The sequence below is a fragment of the Nothobranchius furzeri genome, chromosome 6 (genome assembly GCF_043380555.1).
Source record: "Nothobranchius furzeri strain GRZ-AD chromosome 6, NfurGRZ-RIMD1, whole genome shotgun sequence".
Classification (NCBI taxonomy): domain Eukaryota; kingdom Metazoa; phylum Chordata; class Actinopteri; order Cyprinodontiformes; family Nothobranchiidae; genus Nothobranchius; species Nothobranchius furzeri.
In genome coordinates, this window is record NC_091746.1 from 45,614,596 (window position 1) to 45,640,884 (window position 26,289).

Consider the following 26,289-nt stretch of genomic DNA (forward strand, 5'->3'; position numbering starts at 1 on the left):
GCCGAAATTGCTGCAGTGTTGATAACCCTCCAGCAGGCGGCAGCCTTGGACATCACTCAAATCGTCCTTTGCTCTGATTCAAACTACGCTAGACACAGCTTCATTTCTCACTTCCCCATGTGGAAGGAGAACCACATGAAAAACGCCAGGAACAGAGACGTGAAACACTCGGAGTTATTCCTAGCGTGTGATCTGCTCACCACTGAGAAAGGCATAATGGTCTACTGGAAAAAGGTCAAAGGTCACTCCAGGACCCTAGGTCCGGAGAAAGATGGTAATGACGAAGCGGACCGCCTTGCTAAGCTCGGTGCTGACCAGGGAACCTGCTGGGAATTCAAAGACGAGTGGCTTCCACCCAAGGCCGTTCACGAGGTCTGCGCGATTACTCGTCGCCATGCTAGCCAGGCAGACGAACCTCAGAACATTGGGGTACCCGTGTTTCTAGGCAGACGACCACATGACGCGGACCTAGTCACCATGCAGGAACAAGATCCTGACCTGAAGCTCATCCGCGAGCTTCTCCAAAAGGGCCCGATGTCTAAACAACCGTCACCACCTACTGGCGCAAGCCGAGATTTGGTAACCCTGCATCGTCAACTCGCGCATCTGGAACTACAAAACGATTTGTTAGTTTACATACGTGACGATCACAGCCCGCCGCGCTGGGTTGTTCCACTCGACCACAGAGGAGTGATGCTTGCCTACGCCCACGACACTCCGGTTGGAGGTCACCGCGGAGCAAAAGCTACCCTCGCGTCACTGACAGAAGTAGCATATTGGCCGTCGATGTCCAAGGACGTACACAGCTATGTCCAAGGCTGCCTCATCTGTGCCCAGTTTCAACCCTCCCAGCCGCTTGCTAGAGCACCACTGCAACGCAGGGGAATAACCTTCCCTTGGTCCCACCTGCAGATCGACTGGGTTGGACCGGTTCCCAAATCGGCAAGAGGAAACAAATATATGCTAACTGTAACTTGCAGTTTCACAAAGTGGGTTGAGTGCCTTCCAGCGCCAAACGATACAGCCGTCACAACCGCTGTACTGCTGATTAACCACGTTTTCAGTCGATGGGGACTTCCACTCTGCATTGACTCTGACCGAGGAACTCATTTCACATCCAGTGTAATGACGTCCCTGTTTGAACTTCTGGGAGTGGAAGTGAGATTCCACCTCCCCTATCACCCACAGTCATCCGGACAGGTCGAACGGATGAACCGCACGGTCGTCCCCATGCTCAAAAAGTACGTCTGCTCCACTGGGAAGGACTGGGACGTCAAGCTCCCTCTGGTCCTGATGGCCATACGGTCCACTCCACAGCGATCCACGGGGGTTACGCCCTTTGAGATGATGACCGGCAGACTGATGACTCTACCACTGCACCTCCTGTATCACCCAGAGGATGTCAGTGTTGCCACTGCCTATACCGCTCATCAGTATGTGGCAGACTTGAAAACACACCTCAGAGCTACGTTCGCGCACGCTCAGAAGAAACTGGAGACCAACGTAGAAGGCGCTAAGGCCTACTACGACCAAAAGACAACCAGCCGCGAATACGAGGTGGGTGACAAAGTATTCTACTTTCGGTTCGCCCAACCGGCACGCAAAGCTAAGAAGTTCCTGCCCCGCTGGTCAGGACCATTTGAGATCGTGGCAAAACTCTCTCCAGTTGCATACAGGTTACGCATCACCAAAGCGAGACAGGAGCCTGTCTACAAATGGGTGCATGCAAACCAAATCAAACCCTACGTCAAACCATCCCCGCGGGTACAGAGACCAGACTCCCCGCAGGAGGTAGACGTAGTCGCTACATAGTTCTATGCATGGAAATGGAAAAGGGGGGGAAGTGCACGTTTAACCCACTAACATGTACTAACCGACAAAGAACCAAGCCCCCCCCCGCCGTCATTTTCACTAACCAAGAGAAACTCCTCCTAGAACGCTAACAGGAAGTACTTACTAAAACCTTACAGGGTACTCTTGTAACTGTCAACCTACATTCTGCTCTGATTAATGAATCTCTACGTGCAATCAAGACTTTGTCTGAAACCATACATCAGGATATTGTGTACACATGAGTGGTGAGAGATTTGATGCAGGACCTGCTCAGGGAAGTAAGTTCCACGCTGGACAGCTTGGTTGAAAGTCGTATTTCCCCGTACTTGGTACCACTGGACCTGCTCAAAGATAGCTTGACAGCTGCTACCCCTCTACTGTGCACCTTTCACAAATCCACCTAGCGTACAGCCTAGGCAGTGCAATTCCCATTCACGTTAAAAAAAAAAAAAAATTAGAACTCGGTTTCCTGTTAAACGTTCCCATAATTGTGACACCTCACATCTATAGGTTTAGGTCGATGCTGAACATTGGTATTTGAAAGGACGGTAGGCATTTCCACTTTGAACTAGAAACCTGACACTCCATCACCTCAACCTCGAACAGCATGACTCAGAGTTTGAGATCATGGACGCTTTCCTGGGTTATAACTTTGCCTTCGATTTAGAAATTGACCAACAATTACTGATTGAAGGAACCAAATTTGTTAAGTTCACACAAAACCCGCGTGAACTTACTTTGACGCCCAAGACGCTACATTGACAAATTATACGACTTTAATCTGCACATTGGTCGCCCTGGGGATGGAATGGCTCATCACGGCCGTGATAGCTTATTCCGCCTACAGGCGTGTTAAGAAACTCCAAGATAAGATGCACTTGCTCACCTACGGTGTGCCTCGTGACCGCGTTCGGGGAGAATCCAAGCGTGAATGTACCACACCTGTCTAAAGGGGGTGAGCAACATTTTCTTTATTATTTTGTAACCCTAAGAGTAGTTCTCACTTTAGTCTACCTCACATTTTTATCTGAGTGTTGCATTAGGTCACATTCTTTATAAGCTACACACTGAATGTATGACCTAAGAATGTATTTTATGAGACCTCAAGGTTGCTATGAATTTTCTTGGATGTTATATGTTACATGTTTTTTTTTTTTTTTTGGGTTTTCTGTATTTTTGTTTCGTACTTGGTCACATATTAACTAGTGGTTATGTGCCGGCCCAGCTCAGTCTGTCAATGACTCTGTCTGACGCACCAGCACATTGTAGTACCTCTTAGTTTTATGGTCCTTGTTTTAGCCCAAAGACTGTCCTGATCCACCCTTTGGACCAAAAAGGGGGGAATCTTGGGACCACATAGGTCAATGCGCGTTTGCGAACTATGGACCTCGTACATCACCGCGTGCTCCATAAACTGAACTGCATGGCCGGCGGTGAGATGCCTTTGTGTCCACTCGTGGAGTTAACCGCCCACCGACCTTCCTCCTTCTACACTACTACCTCTCGCATGGACGACATCATCATTGCGTACCACCTGCGTGAGTGGCTTCTTCTCGTTATGCGCGTTGGGGACTATCCCGTTTCCTATCCTCTTTGTGCCTGACCAGGATCAAATACCAAAGGCGCCAGGATCCAAGCCAAGACCAAAGACAAAGGCGTCCAAGGAGACCAACGTCCTAAGGGACAAACCCACCTGTGCTTCCGACAATCAAGTCGACCTACGTTCATGAGGAACAAACCCATCTGTGCTTCCGACGATCGAGCTTTGGGCGCGATCCCCGAAACCAAAAGGGGGAATGTTGAGGGTCTGACCTCATGAGGAAATTACTATGCAGTGATTTTCTCCAAAATGACTGTGCTTAAATTGCTCTGAAAAGCAAATAATCACATCAGCGCCAAGAAACTTCATTTCCCATGATGCTTTGCACACGGAAGCATTGTGATGACGTCACCGCCTAATACCAGAAACACGATCTGCGGGAGGCGGGAGCTTGGAGCTTTCCCGCGACTTCAAAGACTATAAATCATGAATGAGACAAAGAAACCTCGTTCTTTTGCCCAGGATACCTGGCGGTTAGGACACGCTTGTCGAACGCTCCGACTTCTTTGAGCACGCGGAAGCTCTAAGAGCCAAGTTGAGCCCACGGGACCGCTGATCTGCTCGTTTCTGCTCCCCTCCAGCTGATGTTTGAGGACACAGAACCAGCGGAGAGAAACAACAACTCCATCCAGCTCTCAAAAACGCTGTAAGTTGTCAAACTCAGCCCAAAAGGAACTTCGTTTTCTTTGTGTCCAGCCGTGGAGAAACACTCGTGGAGCCAAACAACGGAGAAAGCATCAAACCGGCGGATGACGCTGAAAACTGCGGAGAAAAACGGAGAACCGTCAAATCATAACAGCGGGGGACGCCTTGCTGCTTTGGTGATCAGAAAACTCATTTTTTTCTCTCCTTTTCTTCTCCCGTTTCCTCTATAGTCCAGAATAAGCAATAAACCGCGTCTATTGCTTAAAAAGTAGCTTCGTGTTTTCCTCTTTCGTTCCAAATTCGTCCTTCGGGTCATTTTGAAAGAATAAACTGCTTATTAATCATTGTTTGGTATCTTTAAATGTTCGGCCATGGCCAGGCTGATAAACTAAGGATATTAACTCGTGATTAATCTTTTGTGTTGTTGCATGATCCTTTGAAATGTTTTGAGTGATTTAAGGTTAAGTTACTACTGATTCTAAGTGCTTTGGAAGTTAAAGTGCAAGTTGCCACCCACACTTTAGCCAGACAAAGGAGTCAGCCATCTTGTATTCAAGACTCCATTTTGAATCCATACACACGCACACACACTACTCCTTTGTGAGAACAAAGGACCCCATTCATACATCCTACATACACACAAAACACCTTGAACATTATTTTGAATATACATCCTTTTATTATATCACATGGTTATTATTCATTTATGCCACTGTTTATTCATTTGACAAATTGTTAATTAAACGTTATAAAATTCAGATTTTCGTCTCCAGTAGCTTTGTTGTGTCGAAGAGAAGTCTCTGCTCCAAGGATTCTACGAACTTCAAGAAAGACTGATAAGAGTTTTGGATTCAATTTTTCCCCGGAAAAAGGGGAATGGTGCCCCGTATATCTAAGAATATCTTAATTAATTAATAAATCAGTAAATATTTACATATTTACAGAATTTATTGAAGAATCCAAAAGTAAGTTAACGCTTACGAATTGTTCGCTCCTAATAACCCCAGCACGGCTATGCGGACCAAACTCACGCTCCTTAGAAAGACACCCACCCCATACTCCTGGAGCGTCCCCCCACAGGGTGCCCTTGGGGACACGGTCATAAGCCTTCTCCAAATCCACAAAACACATGTGGATTGGTTGGGCAAACTCCCATGCCCCCTCCATCACCCTTGCAAGGGTATAGAGCTGGTCCACAGTTCCACGGCCAGGACGAAAACCACATTGCTCCTCCTCAATCTGAGATTCAACTATTGATCGAACCCTCCTCTCCAGTACCTTGGAGTAGACCTTTCCAGGGAGGCTGAGTGTGTGATCCCCCTATAGTTGGAACACACCCTCAGGTCACCCTTCTTAAAGATAGTGGACCACCACCCCGGTCTGCCACTCCACAGGAACTGCCCCCAATGACCACGCAATGTTGCAGAGACGTGCCAACCATGACAGCCCTACAACATCCATAGTCTTGAGATACCCAGGACGAACCTCATCCATCCCCGGGGCTCCGCCGCTGTGTAGTTGTTTGACTACCTCAGCAACTACTGCCCCTGAGATTGGACAGTCGATCCCCAGGTCTCCCAGCTCTGGTTCCTCCTCGGAATGTGCATAGGTGGGATTGAGGAGCTCCTCAAAGTATTCCTTTCACCGTCCGACTATAGCCCCAGTTGACGTCAGCAGCTCCCCATCCCCACTGTAAACAGTGTGAGCGAGTTGCTGCCTTCCTCTCCTGAGGTGCCGGACAGTTTGCCAGAACCTCTTTGGAGCCGATCGATAGTCTTTCTCCATGGCCTCACCAAACTCCTCCCACACCCGAGATTTTGCCTCAGCAACTGCCACTGCTGCACCCCGCTTGGCTATCCAGTATCTGTCTGCTGCCTCCGGAGACCCTCAGACCAGCCACGCCCTGTAGGCCTCATTCTTCAGTCTGACGGCTCCCCAAACCTCTGGTGTCCACCAACGGGTACGGGGGTTGCCACCACGACTGGCACCGGCCACCTTGCGACCACAGCTAGCAACAGCCGCCTCAACAATCGCAGAGTGGAACAAGGGCCACTCGGAGTCAATGTCCCCCACTGCTCTCGGGACGTGGTCAAAGCTCTGCTGGAGGTGGAAGTTGAATACCGTCTTAACAGGTTCTTCTGCCAGGCGTTCCCAGCAGACCCTCACTATGCGTTTGGGTCTGCCAGGTCTACGCTGCATCTTCCCCTGCCATCTGATCCAACTCACCATCAGGTGGTGATCAGTTGACAGCCATTCCTCCCAATCACACTCCTCCAGGTCAAGCTGTCATTGCCCACGTGAGCAATGAAGTCCCCCAGCAGGACAATGGAGTCCCCTGATGGAGCATTATCTAGCACTCGTCCCAGGGACTCCAAAAAGGGTGGGTAATCTGAACTGATATTTGGCCCATAAGTACAAACAACAGTCAGGACCCGTTCCCTTACTCGAAGGCGCAGGGAAGCAACCCTCTCGTCCCCCGGGGTAAACGCCAACACACAGGCAGAGAATCTTGGGGCTAACAAAAAGCCAACCCCAGCCTTCCGCTTCTCACTCGGAGCAACTCCAGCAAAGGAGAGTGTCCAACCCCTCTCAAGGACTTGGGTTCCAGAGCCAATGCTATGTGTCGAGGTGAGTCCGATTATATCTAGCCGGTACCGCTCAACCTCTGCCACAAGCTCCTGCTTCTTCCCCGCTAGCGAGGTGACATTCCATGTCCCAAAAACCAGTTTTCTTGTCCGGGGATCGGACCACCAAGGCTCCCGCCTTGGTCTACTACCCGATCCACATTGCACCGGACCCTTCATGTTCCTCCTGCGGGTGGTGGGTCCACAGTTGAATGAGCCCATATATCCGGTTTGGGCTGGGCCCGGCCGGGCACCATGGGCGAAAGCCCGGCCATCAGGCGCTCGCTCACGGGCCCCAACCCCAGACCTGGCTCCAGGGTGTGACCCCGGTAACCCTCCGGGCCGGGTACTCTGACTCTTTGACTTTACCTCCATGAAAGTTCCTGTGAACCATTCTTTGTCTCACCCTTCACCTAAGACCGATTTGTCATGGGAGACCCTACCAGGGGCACAAAGTGCCCCAGACAACATAGCTCCTAGGATCATTAGGGCACTCAAACTCCTCCACCACGATAAGGTGACGGTAAATTTGAATATATTTTTTCACTAGTAGAAATTGTTGCAAACAAATGTAAATCTTTCCCAGCATTCGTGAAACAGGTGATGATTAAAGCCCTGGCCCATTTCAGTCGGGGATCTCTGAGCTCTCGGGCGTTGCTGCCAACAGAAATGGAAGATGATCTGGACAGTGAAATTTCTGTGCTGGGTGTGCTGGTATGTGCAGAATGTGACCCATCTGATCCGTGGCCCTCTCCTCGTACCAAACTCAGCAGAACTTTATTTCTGTGACAGTAACATGACTGTTGCATCACACTATAATAACATCATTAAAGAAAGAAAAAAAATAGCACCTCTCAAGATAAAAATCACAAGGCACTTCACAAAAACAAGAAATTTTAAATATAAAAAAGATTTAGGAAAGAGAGAAATCAGTGGCGGAATAGGTGAGGAGAGCAGAATAAGGAGAGGGTGATGATGAAGGCCTGTGAAATTCAAGAAACTTAAATAGATAGATGCAAAATTAGAGTATGATGTGGAAAAATCCCCAAATCTGTTAGATTCAGAGTTCTTGTCTGGTTTGAGGTGAAGCTTTTTCAATAACTAAGCTTCTCATTCAAGCCCTATTTTTTAGGTAATTAAATTTTTATGGTTCTTCATTACACACAGAGCAAAAAGAACTTGTTTTTACCTTCGCTGACATGTTTCAACATCCACTGCTGCCTTCGTCAGAGAAGCCGACGATGTTAATAGCATCACTTCTGTTCATCTGCGGGCAGCAGAGAGCGATATTGCCCTCTACTGCCCGTACCTTTTTGTTTTACTTTTAGTTTAACCATCTAAAAATTGTAGTTGAAACAAAACTTGCTTTTTCCTCTGCTTGAAGCCCTGGAGCCAGATGCTCACGGTGACTAGCTAGGAGTACTAATTGTGAGAAACAAATGCAAATTTTTAGATTTTGATCTGTTGCCTTTGAACTTTTTTGTATGTGCAACATATGACAAACTACAAAGTCCTGCTAACTTACATGGCAGCAGCAGCTCAAGAGCTAGAGCAGGTTGTCCGGTAATTGGAGGGTTGTATGTATAGGGATCTATCCCGGCCCCAGCAAAGAATGCCGCTGTTGTGTCCTTGGGCAAGACACTTAACCAACCTTGCCTGCTGATGGTGGTTGGCGGGACAGGTAGTGCCTGTGCTCAGCAGCCTTGCTTCCATCTGTGTGCCCCAGGGCAGCTGTGGCTACAATGTAGTTCACCATCATCACCAGTGAGTGAATGCATGAATGAATGACTGTGTTGTGAAGCGCCTTGGGGGGTTGCAGAACTAAGAAGGCACTATACAAATACAGGCCCATTACCATTGATATTTCTTGCATTTCTGACTTGTGGAAACAAAACTGGGAAGGGGTTGAGAAAAGGTCCACTTTAAGACAGGTTCCTGATTTGCACAAACATTTTCAGTTTTCTTTTTTCCAAAATGTTTTAAATCAAAGCAGCAATTACGTCTGTGAAACTCAAGGAACTTGTTGTTTGTCGTTTGTTTCCAACAGCTGCAACCCTGCAAAAGTCTACCTTTATTTCTATGTAGCTGCTGATTTTCTTTAAATTGATGAATTTCTGGTCAGAATGTGTCACAGTTTTATTTCTAAGATTTTTAAAATCACTTGAAACAAACAAGTTACAAAATCATTGGGATTGATTTCCTAACTCCACATCATAGATTCACTGGTTAATAACTGGCTTGGTTCATAGTTTGGTGAGTTGCTCTCTGGTTTACCTCTGAAACGATCTGGGTCATTTAAATCCACTTTTTAATTTTTTTACTGGTGAAAAATTATAAAAATGTTTACACAAATTAGAAATCCTACTTCCTTGATCCAAAAATGTGAGCAGACAACAAGGCACAGGAACAGCTTTGTTCCTAAATGCTCTGCATATCATCTTAGGGAGAAATTTTCCCCAAATTTAATCTATAGTAATGTGAATCTTCAGCCAGCATGCAGCAACAACAATGCAAGGAGTCTGCTCTGGGCCTTAATCACTTAACTGCTTCATCACAGCTTTCTGTTTTACTGATCATCACCCGTTGAGATTGAAGCAGCACCGTCTGTTTGAAAGCTTTGCAGTGGGCCAAGTTGGGCCAAACAATTTCAGTCAAGGGTGTGGGAAGCCATGAGTGTGTCACAGAGAATGTCAACATATTTTTCAGAAGAGGAGGATGTTTTGGGAGTAGCGGGACCAGACTGGTATTTGCAATCTCACTTGTCATTTAAGTTTAGGATTTTGTACAAACACACACATAATGAAGAAATGGTGGTATCAACACACCTGACTTTAATCACTGACCAGACTGGCAGCGCTTGATGACTTGCTGAACAGGTAATTCAAAAGTAGAGTCAGGTGTGGTGGAGCAGGGAAACAAATAAAACATACTGGATGGTAGAGGGACAGGACTAGACACTTGTGATCCTAATGTTTGTTTTCTTGGCTGTGATTATTAAGTGAATCCTTTTTTATAATTTGTTATTTAAAAAAAATAAGAAGAATTTTCTAAATGTACCAGTACATACAATAAATACCTGTTACTATAAATACCAATAATTGGTTGAGCCTTATGGGTCATTTGAAGGCTAAATTCTGTAGGTTTTATTTGTGTTTATTTTTTACTTGTCCTGATTAGTTGCTTCCTGGTTTGTTTTGTAGGAGCATTTTCTTTATATTCTTCTCTAAGTTCTTCCCACTCTCAGTAATTGTTCAAACTTTAGTTTTAATTTTTATTTTTTATTTTTTGTCTTGATTACTCTCAAGATTTAAGCTTCTTGGTTTTCCCAGTCAGCTGTGAGTTCCTTGTGGAGTTTCTACACACTAGTCTGGTTTTCTGCTTAGTCATCCTTAGCCTTTGGCACGTTTTGCAAGTCACTGTTTATAAACACTTTAGGTTTCACCACTGTGTTCTACATCTGGGTCATTGCTCCACATTGGGCTACGGAAATAGAAGGCATACAGAACAACAATGGGAGGTCTTAAATATTCTGACCACTGAGTTTCACTCCACCACAGAGTAGATGTTATATAAGTCGACTGCCTTTTCCACGACAGAGGAACACTGAAAGACCAAAAGCATCCCAATGACAAAACCAGTGTTATCCCACGGCTCGGATTCTGCTTCAAACTGCCCACAGTTACCAGTAACACATCCTGGATGAGTATTTAGGGTTCATCATATTACGACAGAAGTAAAACCAGCTTAAAGTTTTGTAGGCTGATTGATTCATGAATGCGTTAGTGCAACTGAGCATTCACACAATCAGCTGTGTTGGTTCCTTTTGTGCTTTTTAATTGGATGATTTATTTTATTATTATTTTGAGTGCATTTACATGTTCTAGTAGGTTGATTTTGTCCTCAGCAAACAGCCCCTGACATCTGGTAGCCATACAACTCAGACTCTGACTGTTCTTCACCGATCATGGGAACTGCTGCCTTGTAGGCTGATGTGGGGTGTGTGTGTGTGTGTGTGTGTGTGTGTGTGTGTGTGTGTGTGTGTGTGTGTGTGTGTGTGTGTGTGTGTGTGTGTGTGTGTGTGTGTGTGTGTGTGTGTGTGTGTGTGTGTGTGTGTGTGTGTGTGTGTGTGTGTGTGTGTGTGTAACAGGCAGAGAGGGGAAAAAAGGAATTACCTCAGTCCTGTAGCAGATGTATTCTCAGCCTGTGCAGCTGCAGAAGTTCATGTTGTAGAGTTTTTGTCCAACATTCTGGTTTTAGGAACTATTCTTTGTGTGTGTTTTATAGAAAAAGCAGCTCTATTTATTTGATAAGTTAGTACTGGTGATGAAATGCATGGTTCTATTGGTTTAATTAGAACATCCATGCACTAGCTGACCTTCTGATCATGATTCAAACACTCCCTGACAACAACCAGGTAGGAAGAATGAAACTTCAGTTACAAGAAGCTAACAAGATGACTTCCTTTATGCAGATGTCACCACATGTAGATGTTGCTTTTAATTTGTCTTGAACAAAACCTCCCTGAACCGTCTACAGGGGGTTCAGAATGCCTGTGCTCGGCTTCTAACCAAATTGTCAAAATACACGTACATCACCCCGCTTCTCCTCCAGCTTCACTGGCTGCTGATTTACTTCAGGGTTCATTCAGAGATACTGGTTCTGGTCTTTAGGGCCTTACATGGACAAGCACCATCATACATTGATGATCTTCTCAGTCCCTACACCCCCAGCAGGTCCCTGAGGTCCAGTGATCAAAGCCTACTGGTTGTGCAGCACCAGGCTAAAGACCAAAGGTGACAGATCATTTGCCGCTGTGGCCCCCAGACTCTGGAACTCTCTCCCCCTGAGCCTGAGATCAGTGGACTCAGTGGACTCCTTTAAAAAGCAGATGAAAACTCACTTGTTCAAGCTGGCTTTTGTGTGAACTTCAGTTGATTCTTCACTACTGCCTTCTCCACATTCAGCTCTTTCTACCAGTTCTGCCTTTCCCTGAATTACTTCTTCTTATTCACTTTCTTTTCCCCTTTACTCAGATTTTAATCACAATTTTTACTTCTCCCATCTTTGATATTTTGAACTCATTTTTTAGTCTTTTTTATTTATATGTTTCATTTTTGTGAAGCGCCTCATGATTTTTAATTTTGAGAGGTGCTATATAAAAGATTGTTTCTCCTTCTTCAAATCCAGTCCTAGAGGGTCAGAATCCTGCATGTTTAAAATGTCATCTTGCTTCAACAGTCCTGATTCTCTAATACTCTAATTTCCCTCTGGGATTAATAATCTTTGAATTTGAATTGAATTCAATTCAATTCAATATAGCTTGTTAATTAGCAGGTTTCAGAACTTGGGATGATGAGGAGATAATCATTTTACCCGGGTGTGTTAGAGAAAGGAAACATCTACTACATGCAGGATAGTGCTTGTGGCTGGGCTCAGGTCTTTAACCCATGTTTATTTGTTTAGCAGAAGATTTCATTAGTTTTAACCTAATGTGCATGTTTTTGTCCTGCTGGATGAAACCGAGCTGAATAGTTTGGAACAGATTTGGATTCTGAGAGTTATTCTGTGAAGGGTTATGGGGCACAAGGCAGGCAGAGAACCCACTTGTAGGATAAGTTGATGATGGAAGGTCTGTTTAGTGTAGGGTACAATTCAACAACATTCTTGACAGATCTGAAAATCAAACTTTTTTTTACTTCATTTCCACTTCTAGAAACATTAAAGATGAGCTGTCACTGTTTAGTGACCAGATCTCCTCTTTGCTCTAAGTCCCTCCTACAGTATTTCCCCTCAGACATTGATCCAGAGTTTATTCATAAAGGGGCTTTCCCTGAATGTTATATTTAGCCAACAGGAAATATCCTAGAAATCCTTGTCTCACTCCCACAGAACGGGAGTGAGAAAGCTCAGTATCTTACTGACCTTGTGCCCCACTGAGGCTTGTTGTGGGATGTGCTTTGTTTAAGTTTCCATAGATTTTTTTTACTTGGTTTATAAACTCTGACTCTATTTCCCATGATTCTCCCATTTTAACTCTTCAGTCCTTCCTTTTACCATACACCCAACCCTTCCTCCACCCACCAGCCTGATGTATTTCCCCCGTGAAATAAATGAGTTTTTTACTTGTCAGGATCAATCTAAAGCTTGGCTTGACACATTCACTTTCCACTTGGTGATGCGGCTCGCGGATGGAACGCGCTTCACAACTCGCAGCATTTATGGTTCATGCGGCTTGTCTCTGCGGTGAGCCAATATTCTCCCAAACTGAACGGGGCAGCATGGAGCTCTACGGCATGCACCCAACACTACACCATAGTAGAAGTAGAAATTACTGTTTACAACATGGCATTCCAGCATTTTTAACAGCGTTTTCGTCTTTTCCGACAGTGCGAGCTATTTCTCTCCAAGAATTATTAACAACATGTTGATCACGGTGATCTTTGAGAGCTGAATCATACGAATGTCTGTATTTACCAACCTCTGCCATACTAGTTCTCTCCAGTCCGCCATGTTTTTCCACGTCCGACCGTCCACGTGGTTAGAAAATTTCCTAGGTGCGCAGTGCAGACATTTTGGGCCATGTGGAGACGCGGTGGAGGGGCGTGGTTGTTAAAATGATGCAATTTCGCCGCGCGGAGCCGTGCGGACCTCGCGGATGCGTCAAGCATAAACCAACCTTAAGGCTTCAAGGCCCGATCCGTCCCGTCCATATAGGCCCTGACACCGGTCGGTCAGCTCTGACCCCTGATACTTCCAAGAATTGTCTGTGTCCACACATGTTTCATTTCTTTCCCAATTTCTCCATGATGGGACATTTACTGAGTTTGACAAGAAGTTGCATTTCATGGTCCGATATTGGTGCTCAACTTTTATTCTCTGCTGTATTATTCTTAGGTTCATGTCCAGTAAAATTAAAACAAAATTGAGTTGTTGTTGATTATTTTTTATTTACTTTTTGGCAATAATGAAGGATTTTAAATTAGTGGTTCCAATGAGGCTAATTCATCTGTCTTTCCCTTTTGTCCTAGGAGAAGCGAAAAAGACAAGCTGAAATCGAAGACAAAAGAAGTCAGCTTGATGACCTGGTGCTACAGCTTCAACATGTTAAGGTTGGTTGTTTATTTTGTTTCTGTTTTAGTGTTAATGGGCATGTTGGTGTAAGTTTTTATTTGAGTCTCTGGTTGGTCTTAAAAAGTCAGTTTTAGTCTCTAAAAATTCTATTTATGTTCTTAAAGTGACCATGTGTATTTTCCCCAGCATTAGGGGGCAGAACATACCTAAGAAAAATGAAAAGCACATCAGACTCACTTTCATTACTGGCAACAAGTGAAGAGATAAATGTGTAAAACAACAACAATGGCGAACGTTTTGCAACCACATGTTACAAATCAGTAAATTAGTTTTGTTCTCACGGGCTTCCGACGAAGGAAGCATGGCGTCTAATATGGTGTCGCCCAGAGACATAGGCCCTTTTACACCCTTGATCCGCACATTACCAAAGTCTGCATCGATGCAGGACGCGGTCAAACACCTTCTCCTAATCCACAAAACACATGTAGATTGGTTGGTTAAACTCCCACGCACCCTCCAGGACTCCCTAAGGCACAGGTGTCAAACTCCAGTCCTTGAGGGCTGCTGTCCCACCTGTTTTAGTGTTTTTATTCCCTGTTTCAACACACCAAATTTCAATCAGCAGGTGATTTACAGACTTCTGGAGAGCTTGATGAGCTGGTATTTTGCAGGCCTGTCAGAGACAAGTTTGGCTCGATGATGTTTGTCTTTCAGACAAACATTACATCTCCTAATACTGCCAGCCATTACTGGCGAGTAAGGCTATTTTTAAATCAGTCAAAACAGTTTTAATGAACAAAATATAAGGGCAAAAGGACTTCCAGCATACTTTGGCACCAAAATATTAACTAAAACTCGTCCAAACATAAAAATAAACAGCAAAATATTTTCACATTGGGTAACTCGATTCTGTTCAGCACCACTGTGCGATCAACTTGTTTTTTTTTTTACCATTTGAAGGATGTGTTTGGAAAATCTTGTATTTTTTTAAAGCTTTGCTGACTTTGGGTGGGTTGGGACATATTTGCGGTTACTAATTATGCTACAAATATGCTAGCCAGCTTAAACATTTGCAGTAAAAATATATTCCATTAGATAATTAGAGCTAGTAAACAGATTTTACATGACTGAATCCTTTGTCAAATCCATTGGATTTCACATACCCGTGTTTTCCACTGTTTTCCATTGTAAGTGAAACACTGATTAAAGCCACATGCATCAAATGTTTCAGGCCTGTAAAACAATGTTTGGTGTACTGTAATCAAAAGTCAGGGTTTTGGATTCATATTTTATATAGTTGAGTTTGATTCCACTAAGTAACCAAAATTTAAATTTGTTAGTCATCCAAACAGGCTTCTCTCATTTAATTAATGCCAATGCAAAGCCTTCTGCTTTTTCTCCAAAAAACTTTCATAAAGTCCTTTATCCCTTCATCACAACATGCTTGGATTGCTGCAAATTCCTGCATGTAGGTTAGGATCAGTCCTCCATTCACTGTTTTCATGTTGTACAAAATAATTATGGCCCCTAGCACCATTGTGCAAACGTGCCCATTTCGCACCAGGATAATAATGTTGTTGGGTTTTTTTAGGATTCCCAGTGGTGTGATCTCATCCAGTCTTCAACATCTGGAAGTCTTAGGTCAAACTATCATATTATTTTAGATCATTTTAAATCAAAACTAAAGTACAGGTAAGAGGGTGCTTGCAGGTGTTGCCCTAAGGCTGTGGAACAACCTACCACACATGTACGACAGGAGTATTCAATTCTGGCCCTGGGGGGGCGATATCCTGCACGTTTTAGTTTTAACTCTGTTTCAACTCACCTGATTTCAATTAGCGGGCCATTAACAGGCTTCTGCAGAGCCTGGTGAGCTGCTGCAAAGGTGATTCAACCACTGAGTCGTGGTTTTGAAATGTGGAATTGTTTGAGCAGCAAAACCACTAAAACGTGCTGGATTTGTCCTCCAGCACCAGAATTGAATACCCCAGATTTAAGATGTAGGGATACCTACTTCTACTCTGTGGTATTCAGTTGGGGTGGGCGATCAAGAAGGATTTCCCAAAGCAGAGAAATCAGAAAAATTGTGACTCATTTTCTAATAGAAAGTTTGATTGCAAAGAGCTAATTCCACCCCTACCACTTTAGATGTAGCACACTGCCTCATATTTTTAGTGTGCTTTCATAAAGGTGCAATAAGTAAGAATTGTACAATTAAATACGGTAATCACAAAACAGTCTAATGTCTCAAACATTTTGGAATTAAGGTTACATTTTAACAGAATTCCTTCTCAGCCAGCTTGGGAGCTGTTAGATTTTTTTTTATTACTGAAATAATGCTAGAGGCTAATGTTTTGCTAATATTGAACTAATAATGTTAATGGCGAATTAACTACAGTCACCTCTAAAAAATATCCCAAGCTACTTTTGCAGAGGCCGCAGTAGCTCAGGCAGCAGAGTGGGTTGTCTAGTAATTGGAAAATTGACGGTTAGATCCTGGCTCCTGCCAGAGAATGCTGCTGTTGTGTCCGTGGGCAAGACACTTTACCTGCCTTGGCTGGTGGTGGTCGGAGGGACCAGTGATTGTCAGTTTCACGTCCTTCAGTGCGCCCAAGGGCAGTTGTGGCTACACTGTAGCTTATCTTCACCAGCATGTGAATGTGTGTGTGAATGGGTGAATGACTGACTGTGTTGTGAAGTGCCTTGGGGGTTGTTGAACCCTAACGAGCCACTGTACAAATACAGTCCATTTACCATTTTCAATCACCAACAGCTGGCTTTTACAGTGAAACGGATTAATCTACTAATTAACATACTGCCTCGGCTCAACTTAAACTTTATTTGTATAGCACTGTACTTTCTTCAGTCGGTTGGGCTGTATGTGCTGCTCGAGGACTCGTCTCTATGCCACTGAATGTCAGAGCTCAGGTTTGTGATGGCCAAAGAGGCCCACCGGGACAGTGCCAGAATGCCAGACAGGCCAGTCCACCCCTGGAAACCACCCATCAAAACACACAGATAGAGACAAAATCTATTTAAAACTAGGCCATTAATTCCCGCGTAATGGCCAAGACAATGCAACAACACATTGTGGTCCACCATATCAAAGGCACCAGTCAAATCCAATAAAACAAGCAGCACAAACCTGCCACCAACGGTTGAAAGAAGAATGTCGTTCAAGACCTTAATAATCAGGATAAAATCAGGGTTTTACTCCTGAATAAAAAGTCACGATCTTTTAATTTTGACATACGTCCCACCACTAGTATTTGAACAGAGGACAGCTGTAATTTGAAAATATCTGATGTGTTTTTATGTCTACTTGCTTCAGTAGTTGTCTGCTATCTGGCACTTTGACACAGATGTTGACTATTCTGCAATAATGTAATTGTTGTGTTTTGTGTGCTTAGCATTCACAGATTTCATTTCCAGCTTTCTAATAAAATGTGTCTGCAGTTATAAGTTAAATGTATGATGGTAAACTAAGTGTTCACTGAAAAAAATTGAAAACTTACTTGGAAAAATGTGGATTTGACAAGTGAAAGAGAAAACAGGCTCACTGTTTGGAAACAAGCTTCTACTGCTCTGTTTAGCGTTCTACTATACAGCTTCAGAAAGTCTGAATTCCAGATGTAATCAGCATCTGGTAACACAGTCCCATTTTATGGCCATTACCTCTGAGTGCCGCACAGCCAGACAGCATGAAGACAGCTTTGTCGGGAGCTCTCCAGAGACACGGTGGCCTGGGAGAGGAAATGGGAACTGGAGTTCAGAGATGTGATAAGAACCTCAAGGCTGCATGATTCAGGCCTCTGAGAGTGGAGGCGTTGATCTGGGTGTGCGACCGTGTAAACATCACTGACTCTACAGTAAAGTTTAACTTCAACAAGCTCCCTGTTGAGACTAGGTCTCTTCAAAACAGGGTTGCAGTGGCTCTTTGTTGTTTATGCTTCTGCAATTTGGTCAAAAGGGCTGAATGGCTACAAAGCCTTTATAAAAAAAAACTTATTTTTGACACGATAATTAGTTTATGTTTATTTCTAAAATAATACATCTCAAACATAGAGAAAGTTTACCTTTGGGCCTCATTTTTTTAAGATCACATAAAATCTTTATAGGAACTGTTTTGCTAACAGAATAAGTGACCATGAATGTTTTTTTGCTGAGGTTGCAGATTCAGTAAACATACATTTTCATACATTTTTAAAAGAAAGTGAGTGTCAGGTTGTGCTTGTGTTAATCAAGCCCATCAGCTACATTCTGGCAGCAGCTGGTGAAATACTTTGTAATGATTTCTGCAGCTTATTGCATGTTTCTCTGTGTGTTTGGAGGAACCCACATTTTCAGCTATACAACCTGCAGCCAAGAAACGGTTTGCTAGTAAACAGCTAAAGATAAAACAAAGTGTCCACTTTCGATTGTGCTGAGGTGAAAACAAATCTGAAAACACAGATGGAGATATTAGTCACATAAACATTGCTTTGGCAGTCAGCTATAACAGATTACAGAAATCCAAAAACATCTGAGGACTGAGAAGAATGACTCCTCTGTTTATGTCTTTGATTATTAGCTGTTCCGAATGCACGTTTAAAAAGCCGTGGAGAGAGGGCTTTCTCTGTCTGTGCACCGAAGCTGTGGAACGCATTACCACTGCTAGTGAGGCAAGCACCAACAGCTAGCATTTTTAAATCACGCCTGAAAACTCACTACTTCAACCTAGCTTATACCACATAATTATGAACCTCACTCACATCTGCACTGTTCAAAAATGGACTCCACAATTATCGACTTCCGTACTATTGAGGTTCTTTTTAAAATGTTTTTTCTCATTTTTATTCACGCTGTGTCTTATTGATTTTTAGCTGTTATTTTTGGTGTTTTTGTTGTATTTCCTTTTTATCTTTTATCTGTGTTCGACATGTTTGTATAACGCCGGTTTAATTAATCTAACATTTTTAGTGCACAGCGCCTTGTTTGGTTGTAATGCCTTGTGAATGCGCTTTATAAATAAAATTGGATTGGGATTGGATTGAATTATTGATGAATTAATTAAAAGCAAAACTTTCTTCTGAAATAGTATTCCTCCTCTAAGACTTACATATTTTATGTGAGCTGATATGTGTTGAATACATGTAAACATTTAATTTACTTTCTGAGGCTAGAAAACTGTAGCAGGGTTAGGGTTTTAGGTCGTTTCTAATAAGCAGAAAAAATTATTTGCTTGAATAATTTCTTCATTTTAAATGTTAAAACCAACAAGCTGGCTGTTTCATCTTCTTCTTGACTTATATCATGTTATTTTCAAATAAATTGACTATTTGGTATTAAATTGCATCCTTTTTCGATCACATGGTCACATGTGGCGACTTGAGGATGCAAAATATCAAAAATTATAATCAACATTACTGTTCTCTGGGATATACGATAATGTGCATCGGCAACCTTTACAAAGCACACAAGGTGCTGCTGCTGTTCGTGTTTGTAGTGAGTCCCGCTTACTGGTTACTGTCTTGTTTATGCAGCAGTGTCTTTGTGTCCTCCACAGTCCAAAGCCATGCGTGAGCGATGGCTCCTCCAGGGAATGGGAGCAGAGGAAGAAGCTGCTCGGCGGAAACAGCTGGAACACGATGAAGAACATGGGAAAAAGCTTGAAGACATGATACACAGGTGATTGAGTTACAACGTCCTCTGAAACAAAGGCAGGCAGACATTCTCTGAAATGCTTTCAGATACAAAAGAACAGTATTTAGATCCTTCATCATTATTATTTGGGATCTAAAGCAACAGTACAGATGAGTGTTGGCTTCAAACTCAGCAACAAAAACGTGGGTCTGCGCTCCACTGAATCCTTACATTTGAATGCAGTTCGATGCAAAAGGCATTTGTCTCTTTACAGTTGTTTCTGATGTTGCTGTTTTGTACCATTCAACTGTCTCAGAACACCAAATGAAGTTCAGTACTACTGGTATTACACCAGTCAACGTTGATCCGAGTACATTTCTGAATGCATTGTTAAATGGGCAAGATCATGCTATTTTAAAACTTTGAGAGCAAAGGTGGGCACAATATATGATAAAATATTACTGTTGGCACTATTGAGATGTCATTTGAGGTTTTTTTTTTTGTCAGCCTGAATTTATACCTGGAACTGAAGCTGTTAGTTTGAGCAAAGCTCCGCCCACGCCCACTCCAACAAACGCTCCTACAACAGCATCTTAGGCAAGGCTGTTGTTGTACTGGCCTCAACAGTCTCGCTAGGTTTAAGTGCCCGGCCTGGCACTCTAACCACTGGACTGCCATATCTGTTACAAAACAATAGTCGCCTAAGACATACGTATATCCTGAACTGGCCATTACGTGCATCTCTGCAGACAGAACGCCTGGTTTTTGCGGTGGTGTGATGCAGGAGTAAATTGTCAGAATATCAACAGAATATCCAGGTTTTCAGAATTGAGACCAGGGCAGGTTCAGGGGCAGAAGAAATGCCTGATGACACAAGTGGGCTACTTTATCCTGGATGCAGAAAAAAATATTTACATGGACCAAATTGAAGCTGGAAAATGCATGAATGCAGCCAAATTCGGGTTTGAGAGTATTTCTCATAAGAAAATGACAATCTAACTTGGTACAAAGCCCAACAAAGTGAATTTTCCATGATATGACCACTTTAAAATGAACATTTCATTGATAAACAGAAAGAACCATCCAAACCAACCTGGCCCAGTTGTTAAATCAGGAATTAACTGTGATTAACCACATAATTATAACCCTGAATCCAGTTCCAGCTGCCACACCCAGGCCTGATTGCTACCAGACCTGTGGACAAACAGTACTTTGCAAATGTTTACAGCATTTTTTCGCACTTGCCTAAAACTTTTGCACAGTACTGTAAAAACTCACTTCAGTAGAACCTGTCTGGCAACATGAAGTAGGCTAAGAGATCTCAAAAAGCATCCCATCATGCTTCGTTCTAGAGACGTTTGAGAATTTAGGAAACCAGAACAACATCTAAAGCACTAAAGGTCTCCTTGGTTAAAGTTAAAATCAGAGGTCATGATTTAACAATAAGAAAGAGACACCTTGGCATCAAAAGTAGACCAAAAATAACGCATAGACAAATCTCACTAAATAATAATAATAAAAAAAAACTCTTAAGGAATTTGGGAACATGTTCTGTAGACTGATAAGACATAAGAAGAACTTTTTGGAAAGTATGTGTCCCGTTACATCTGGTATAAAACTAATATTGCATTTAACCCTCTCAGGCTCAAAATAAGTTTTGATAAAAGGACAAACAACTAAGTCCTTCAAGGGAACTTCTGAGTTAAAAAATGCTCATGAAACACGCACGTGGATTGTGGAGTAACCAGGTAGGTAGGGTTTAACGTTGCAAATCTACAACGCCTGCCTCCGGAGGATTAAGAGAAAAAGCATCATTTCAACAGTCAGTCATGGCAGTGGTAGTGTGTGATGGTCTGGGACTGTTTTGCTGCTTTATGACCTGGACCACTAGCTATAATTGGTGGAATCCTGATTTCTGCTCTCAAGCAAACGTTCCTGAAGGAAAATGTCTGACCTTTGACCTTAAACAGACTATTCATGATTTAAAACCCTCCAATATGACTGAAAAAAACTCTTCTGTAAAGCAGAGTAGGACAGAATTCCCTCTCAGCGATATGAGAGACTCACTATGAGTTATCACATTGTTGCTAACGAGGTTGTAACAAACTGCTGCAAGGTTTAGGGTCAATTATTACTCAGCTCAATTTTGTCTGATATTGAAATTTGTTTGCTAATCTAAAACATTTGACAAAAAAGTAAAAAGAGAAGAAATTTGTCCTGAAGACAAATGCTTGTTCACGTCGTTGGCAATAGAAATTAATTCAAAGCAGATATATAGTTTCACAGTTCTTGCATCTGAGCGACAGGAATCAGGGCACACTCCGATAGTCTGGGTCAGTCTGCCATCAGTGAGCCAGATCCTCTCTTCACCTCCTCATCAATCAAACCAGTGCATGAAAGAGACCCTGTTAGATGCTGTGGGTTATCACTTGTGCAGCAATAACATCAACAGAATGTGCAGTTGGGGAACAGCGCGCTAACAGTCGCTCTGGTGCAAACAGAACAGCTGTGAATGGTCAAAGAGTGATCATTGTTGGCTGCAGTGCTGTTGTGATTGTGGAGCTGCTTGATGTGAATCACTTCATTCAGCCGCGGTGAATAGAACTGCTGTCTAACAGACATTTTGCACTCTGCGGTTTTAATTACTAACACAAGCAATTAAGCTTTTAACAATGGCGCGTGTGTTTGGGCTGCTTTCTTTTTTTTGTTTTTACAGTGTAGCCTTTGAGGGAGTTAGTACAGAGGGCGGGCGAAGCTGGAAGCAGCAGGCCGCATCAGTCAGAAACGGCAGTCTGTGCTCATGCCTGCTGTGTGCCGACCGCCTAAAAATAAAAATCCTCTTTCCACAATTCCCTTAGTTCCAAAACCAGTCACAGCGGACCAGAAGAGTTTGGATGGTGTACTTCTCAACTGCTAGAACTTATTTTTTTCTTTTTTTTTTTTTGACCAGATCTCAAATTACAGTCTCCAGATCTGGTCCTGGCTTCAGTCTTTTACTGTACTTCTACTTTTAAAGGAAGCTGAAGAGGCAGGTTTTCAGGCTGCTCTTGTTATGAATCAAATTTAAGGCGAGGAAGAGCTACAGTGTTTAGGATTGAACTTTTTTAAGGAGTGCCTTTAGCCACACAAATTCTACATTTTTAAGGAAAACCAACACAGATGAAGGAGATGTTTACTAAACACTGTCACCAGGTTGATGTCACTGTGTGAAGATGTCAGTCCGGTAGAGGATGATGACAGACATCACGTGCACATTGCACGCTCAGGGTGTGTCGCCTATATTTACACTCTGTTGGACAATGTCCCAGATTATACCATAACAGGGGGACTGGAATCTTTCCACTGATAGGGACACAAGTAAAGTGTTCGGTTGAATCTAGACTAGAGAGAGTGGGATTAAGCTGTAATCGTTTATAAAACCTGCTTTTAGGGTGATGAAAATTACACCCCCTTTCATCCACCTATAGGATAAACATTTTTAAAACTCCACTCTCATATTCTCAGGTGTCCTGCATGCATTATGTGCTTTGCTTTTTTTGTCCACCGGGGGCAGCAGCTGCAGCAGAGAGGCCCAAATTGCCCTCCCCATCCACTAGCTTCACCCAGGAGCCCAACCCCAACATCTTGGCCAGTAGGCAAACATAATCCCTTTAACCACCTCAGTGGCCAAGTGTCTGCCTTGAGAATGGGAGATTGTGGGTTCAAATCTACAGTTAGGTCATACCAAAGACTTTAAAATGGGACCCAGTAACGCCTTGCTTGACAATATATAGATAGTGCTAATTTAAACAAAAGTTTTATTTTCCATAACCCAGAAAACAGTTTAACACAATATTTCATGTCATTTTTTGTCTGCTCTTTTTACTATAACATTGTTTTTTACGGCTTTCGGTGTCATAATGGTAACTTAAAGATTCTTTTTTTCTGAATGATGGTTTAAAGATGATTTTAAAAAAGGACTAAATGTTGCATTTTGACACTAAGTTGCGTAAATTAATTGTACAAATGTCAGTTTTCAGTGGGTCTAATATGAATAAACCGTGCACAAAAAGCATGGAAATCTGTCTTTAGTTGATTTTTCTTTGTCATAACAAGACGTCTAAGCAATGAATCTTAAATAATTGTAAATCCTAATTAGTCGCATTTTATAACACAGTTAAAACATTTGGCAGTAGTTCATCTGGAGAACGTTAAAGGACTTTCTTATTACTGCATTTATAATAAACTCAGTAATTCAATACTTGGCACTCCAGTCATTTGGTACCTAGTATGAGATGCTGCCCCTCCTGATCCATGAGAATGAACGAACCTGCTTTTGCTCTTTAATTAGAAACTGCAACAGAGATGTCTTTGTGCAGACTGTTTCTGACACATACCTGCAGTCACCAAAGATGGAAAAGGAAACAGTGTGTGACATTCTAAGAAGATGAAAGTGACAGGGTGATAAAGAAACTGCAGCCTTTGTGCATTAAAGGAGAGACTATCACACACAGAGACAGAATGAGGGAGTGTGGCAGCAGCGGTGGCACTTTTACAGATTCCCCTATCATTACATGGACAGGCTAAATAAACACATGGAGCAGAGAAAGGCCCTTTCACAGGGTGGTTCTGACCCACACGTACCCACACTGAGCTCCTTTTGGGTTTTGGCTTGATTTATGTTGCACAAACTGTTTTATGTTAATGTCGCCATCATAGTGAGGGATCCATGTGGTGCTTCTGTGAGTCCTGCTTCAAGACTGTCTTAATGTTGCCACTGCAGCAAGCAGAGGCTTTCGTGCAATTATTTATGCTGATAAATCACATTTTGTGTCTGTAGTGTAGTTAATATAACCTGGCCTACCTTTCTCCCTTTTTCAAATGTAGTTAAATAATCTCACATTACTGTTTAAATCAAATACTATCTACTGTTCCCTGCTGCTGGCTCTTTTCCTCTACTGCATTTCAATAAAGTGACCTCTTATTATGTATATATATTATTATGTATATTATGTATATATTCATAAATGACCAGCCCTGAAAACCTCTTAGCTCTAAAACATCTGGATGCTTAAACGGCAGCAGATCATCAGACTAGAGACATGTCCTGAGTTACACGTCTGCAAATATCCGCCTCACAATAGAAGTAAGACCGATGATGAAAGAGTTGAAAAGAACTCCCAGTTTTCCTTTTTCTGCTGGAGCCATAGTTTGATGAGGTTAGAAAACTATGCAGTTGCTTGGCACATATTGCAAAAGGTCTGTTTATTTTCTTAACCTGAACTCTAAAACCAGACGAGACATGATCCTTTTCTGCTGGAACTGAATGCAGCCGCTGTAAAAACAAACATTCGACACTAAAGCTGTACGGAAAGAATCACTTTAGAGTCCAGAATTATGCTGGATGATGTCTTAAGGTAGCAGGTTGAAACTCAAAATCTTTGTTTCAGACTAACTGTTGCCTGTTCGTTTTGTCTTTAACAACAAATTAAAGTAACTGAAACAAACCATGTGGCAGTTTTACAGAAGGTTTAATCTAAACTCGTCTTCTAAGGATGGCTCATCCTTTCGAGGACTTTGAGATCAAACTCAAAGAGAGGTTTCTCCTCTCTGTACCAGAGCCACACCCTCAGAACACACCCGCCTGCTTGTCATTTATCATTTAAACTGGAAACAATAGAGCAGATAAAGACTTTGGTCAGAAATAGAACCGGGTATGTAATACAGCTTTGGCTCCACACAGAACATATAGTGGAGTGTATAAACGATGGGTTTGGTTACAAGCTAGTCCCAAAAGTTAGAAGCCTGGAGGTCGATGAATCTTGTCTAAATTATGCAAATTTGATTTGTGGCATAAAAAACAAGACAGTCTCAGTTATGACTTTTCTGTGCATGTAGGAGCAGATGTTCATCCCTTATAAAGGCCAGTGGCCTCCTTGCTGAGCTGAGCTGTATTACTACATTGCTCAGCTTGCATTTGGATCCTCCTGAACATGTTTTTTCCCTCTCAAGGTTACCAGGTGAAAGATTTCACTGCAGTGCTGTATTTAAATGTAAAAAAAAAATAAAAAATAAAAATGCCGGACTGGTTTTGTGTCAAAAAAAGGCTAAAATTTTCAATCTGCAATGCAAATCTATTGTTTTGTGTTTCAGATGCACTGATTTCAGACACTCTATTAGAAAATGTGCCAACTCCTCAATAACAAATCGGATTGTTTTATTTTCCCAAGGCAGCTCCAGATTACAAAATCTCCAAAGAAACAGCCTGCAAAGTAACCTTGCAGCAACACCCACATCATCAAAAAGACATCAGACTTTCTTTCTTTTTAGTCCTTTCACTTTTTTCTGTTCCTCCATCACCGTGTGTCACTCTGAGACAAACGCTCGGCCTACATATCAGACCAGCTGACTTTTATTTCTATCCGTGTGAAGTGTAAAGCAGACACTGCCTTCTGAAGTGTATCCATGGCAACTGGCCTGCAGCTGGTTGAAGGGGCAGGGGCAGTGGTGGCATCGGTCTCTTGCAGGACAGCAATAGAGTAAAGCCAGTAAAAGAGAAAGTGATGAAGAAGACTTAAAGAAGGAAAGCAGGTCATGATCCTTTTTTTGCGTACGTGCAAATTTCATAAGGTTTTCTGCAGGAAAATATACATAAAAGTATTAAAATTTTGTTAGATTGGTTGGTTTAAAATCTGTCTGACTTTGCTTTAGCAAAAACAATTAGTATATTGAAGATGCACAGTCTGAGGGGTAATGAGGGTCATTTTTGTTCAGGCTCACTGTTTCAGGCATTTTTGGTCACTAGAGGGAGCAAGACACAAGCAGCACCAGTTCATGATTTTCAGTAAACTAATAATCTGATATTATAATCTGAAGAAAAAGGCTGCTTGTGTGGCTAGATAGGCTCATGTTTTA

The 26,289-nt window shown here is 42.7% G+C and overlaps 1 protein-coding gene across 5 annotated transcripts in view; it reads left to right on the plus strand.

Moving 5' to 3' along the window:
* The window catches only part of palm2akap2 (PALM2 and AKAP2 fusion), a 114,672-nt gene that overhangs the window by 32,250 nt on the left and 56,133 nt on the right, over positions 1–26,289 (plus strand). For 4 of the 5 annotated variants that reach the window (XM_015976504.3, XM_015976511.3, XM_015976517.3 and 1 more), the window contains exons 3-4: positions 13,731–13,811; positions 19,319–19,440. In XM_015976504.3, the coding sequence (XP_015831990.3) occupies positions 13,731–13,811; positions 19,319–19,440 (203 nt within the window). Of the gene's footprint in view, positions 1–3,032; positions 4,255–13,730; positions 13,812–19,318; positions 19,441–26,289 lie in introns of those variants that run through there. The other variant, XM_070552244.1, reaches the window with a different exon arrangement.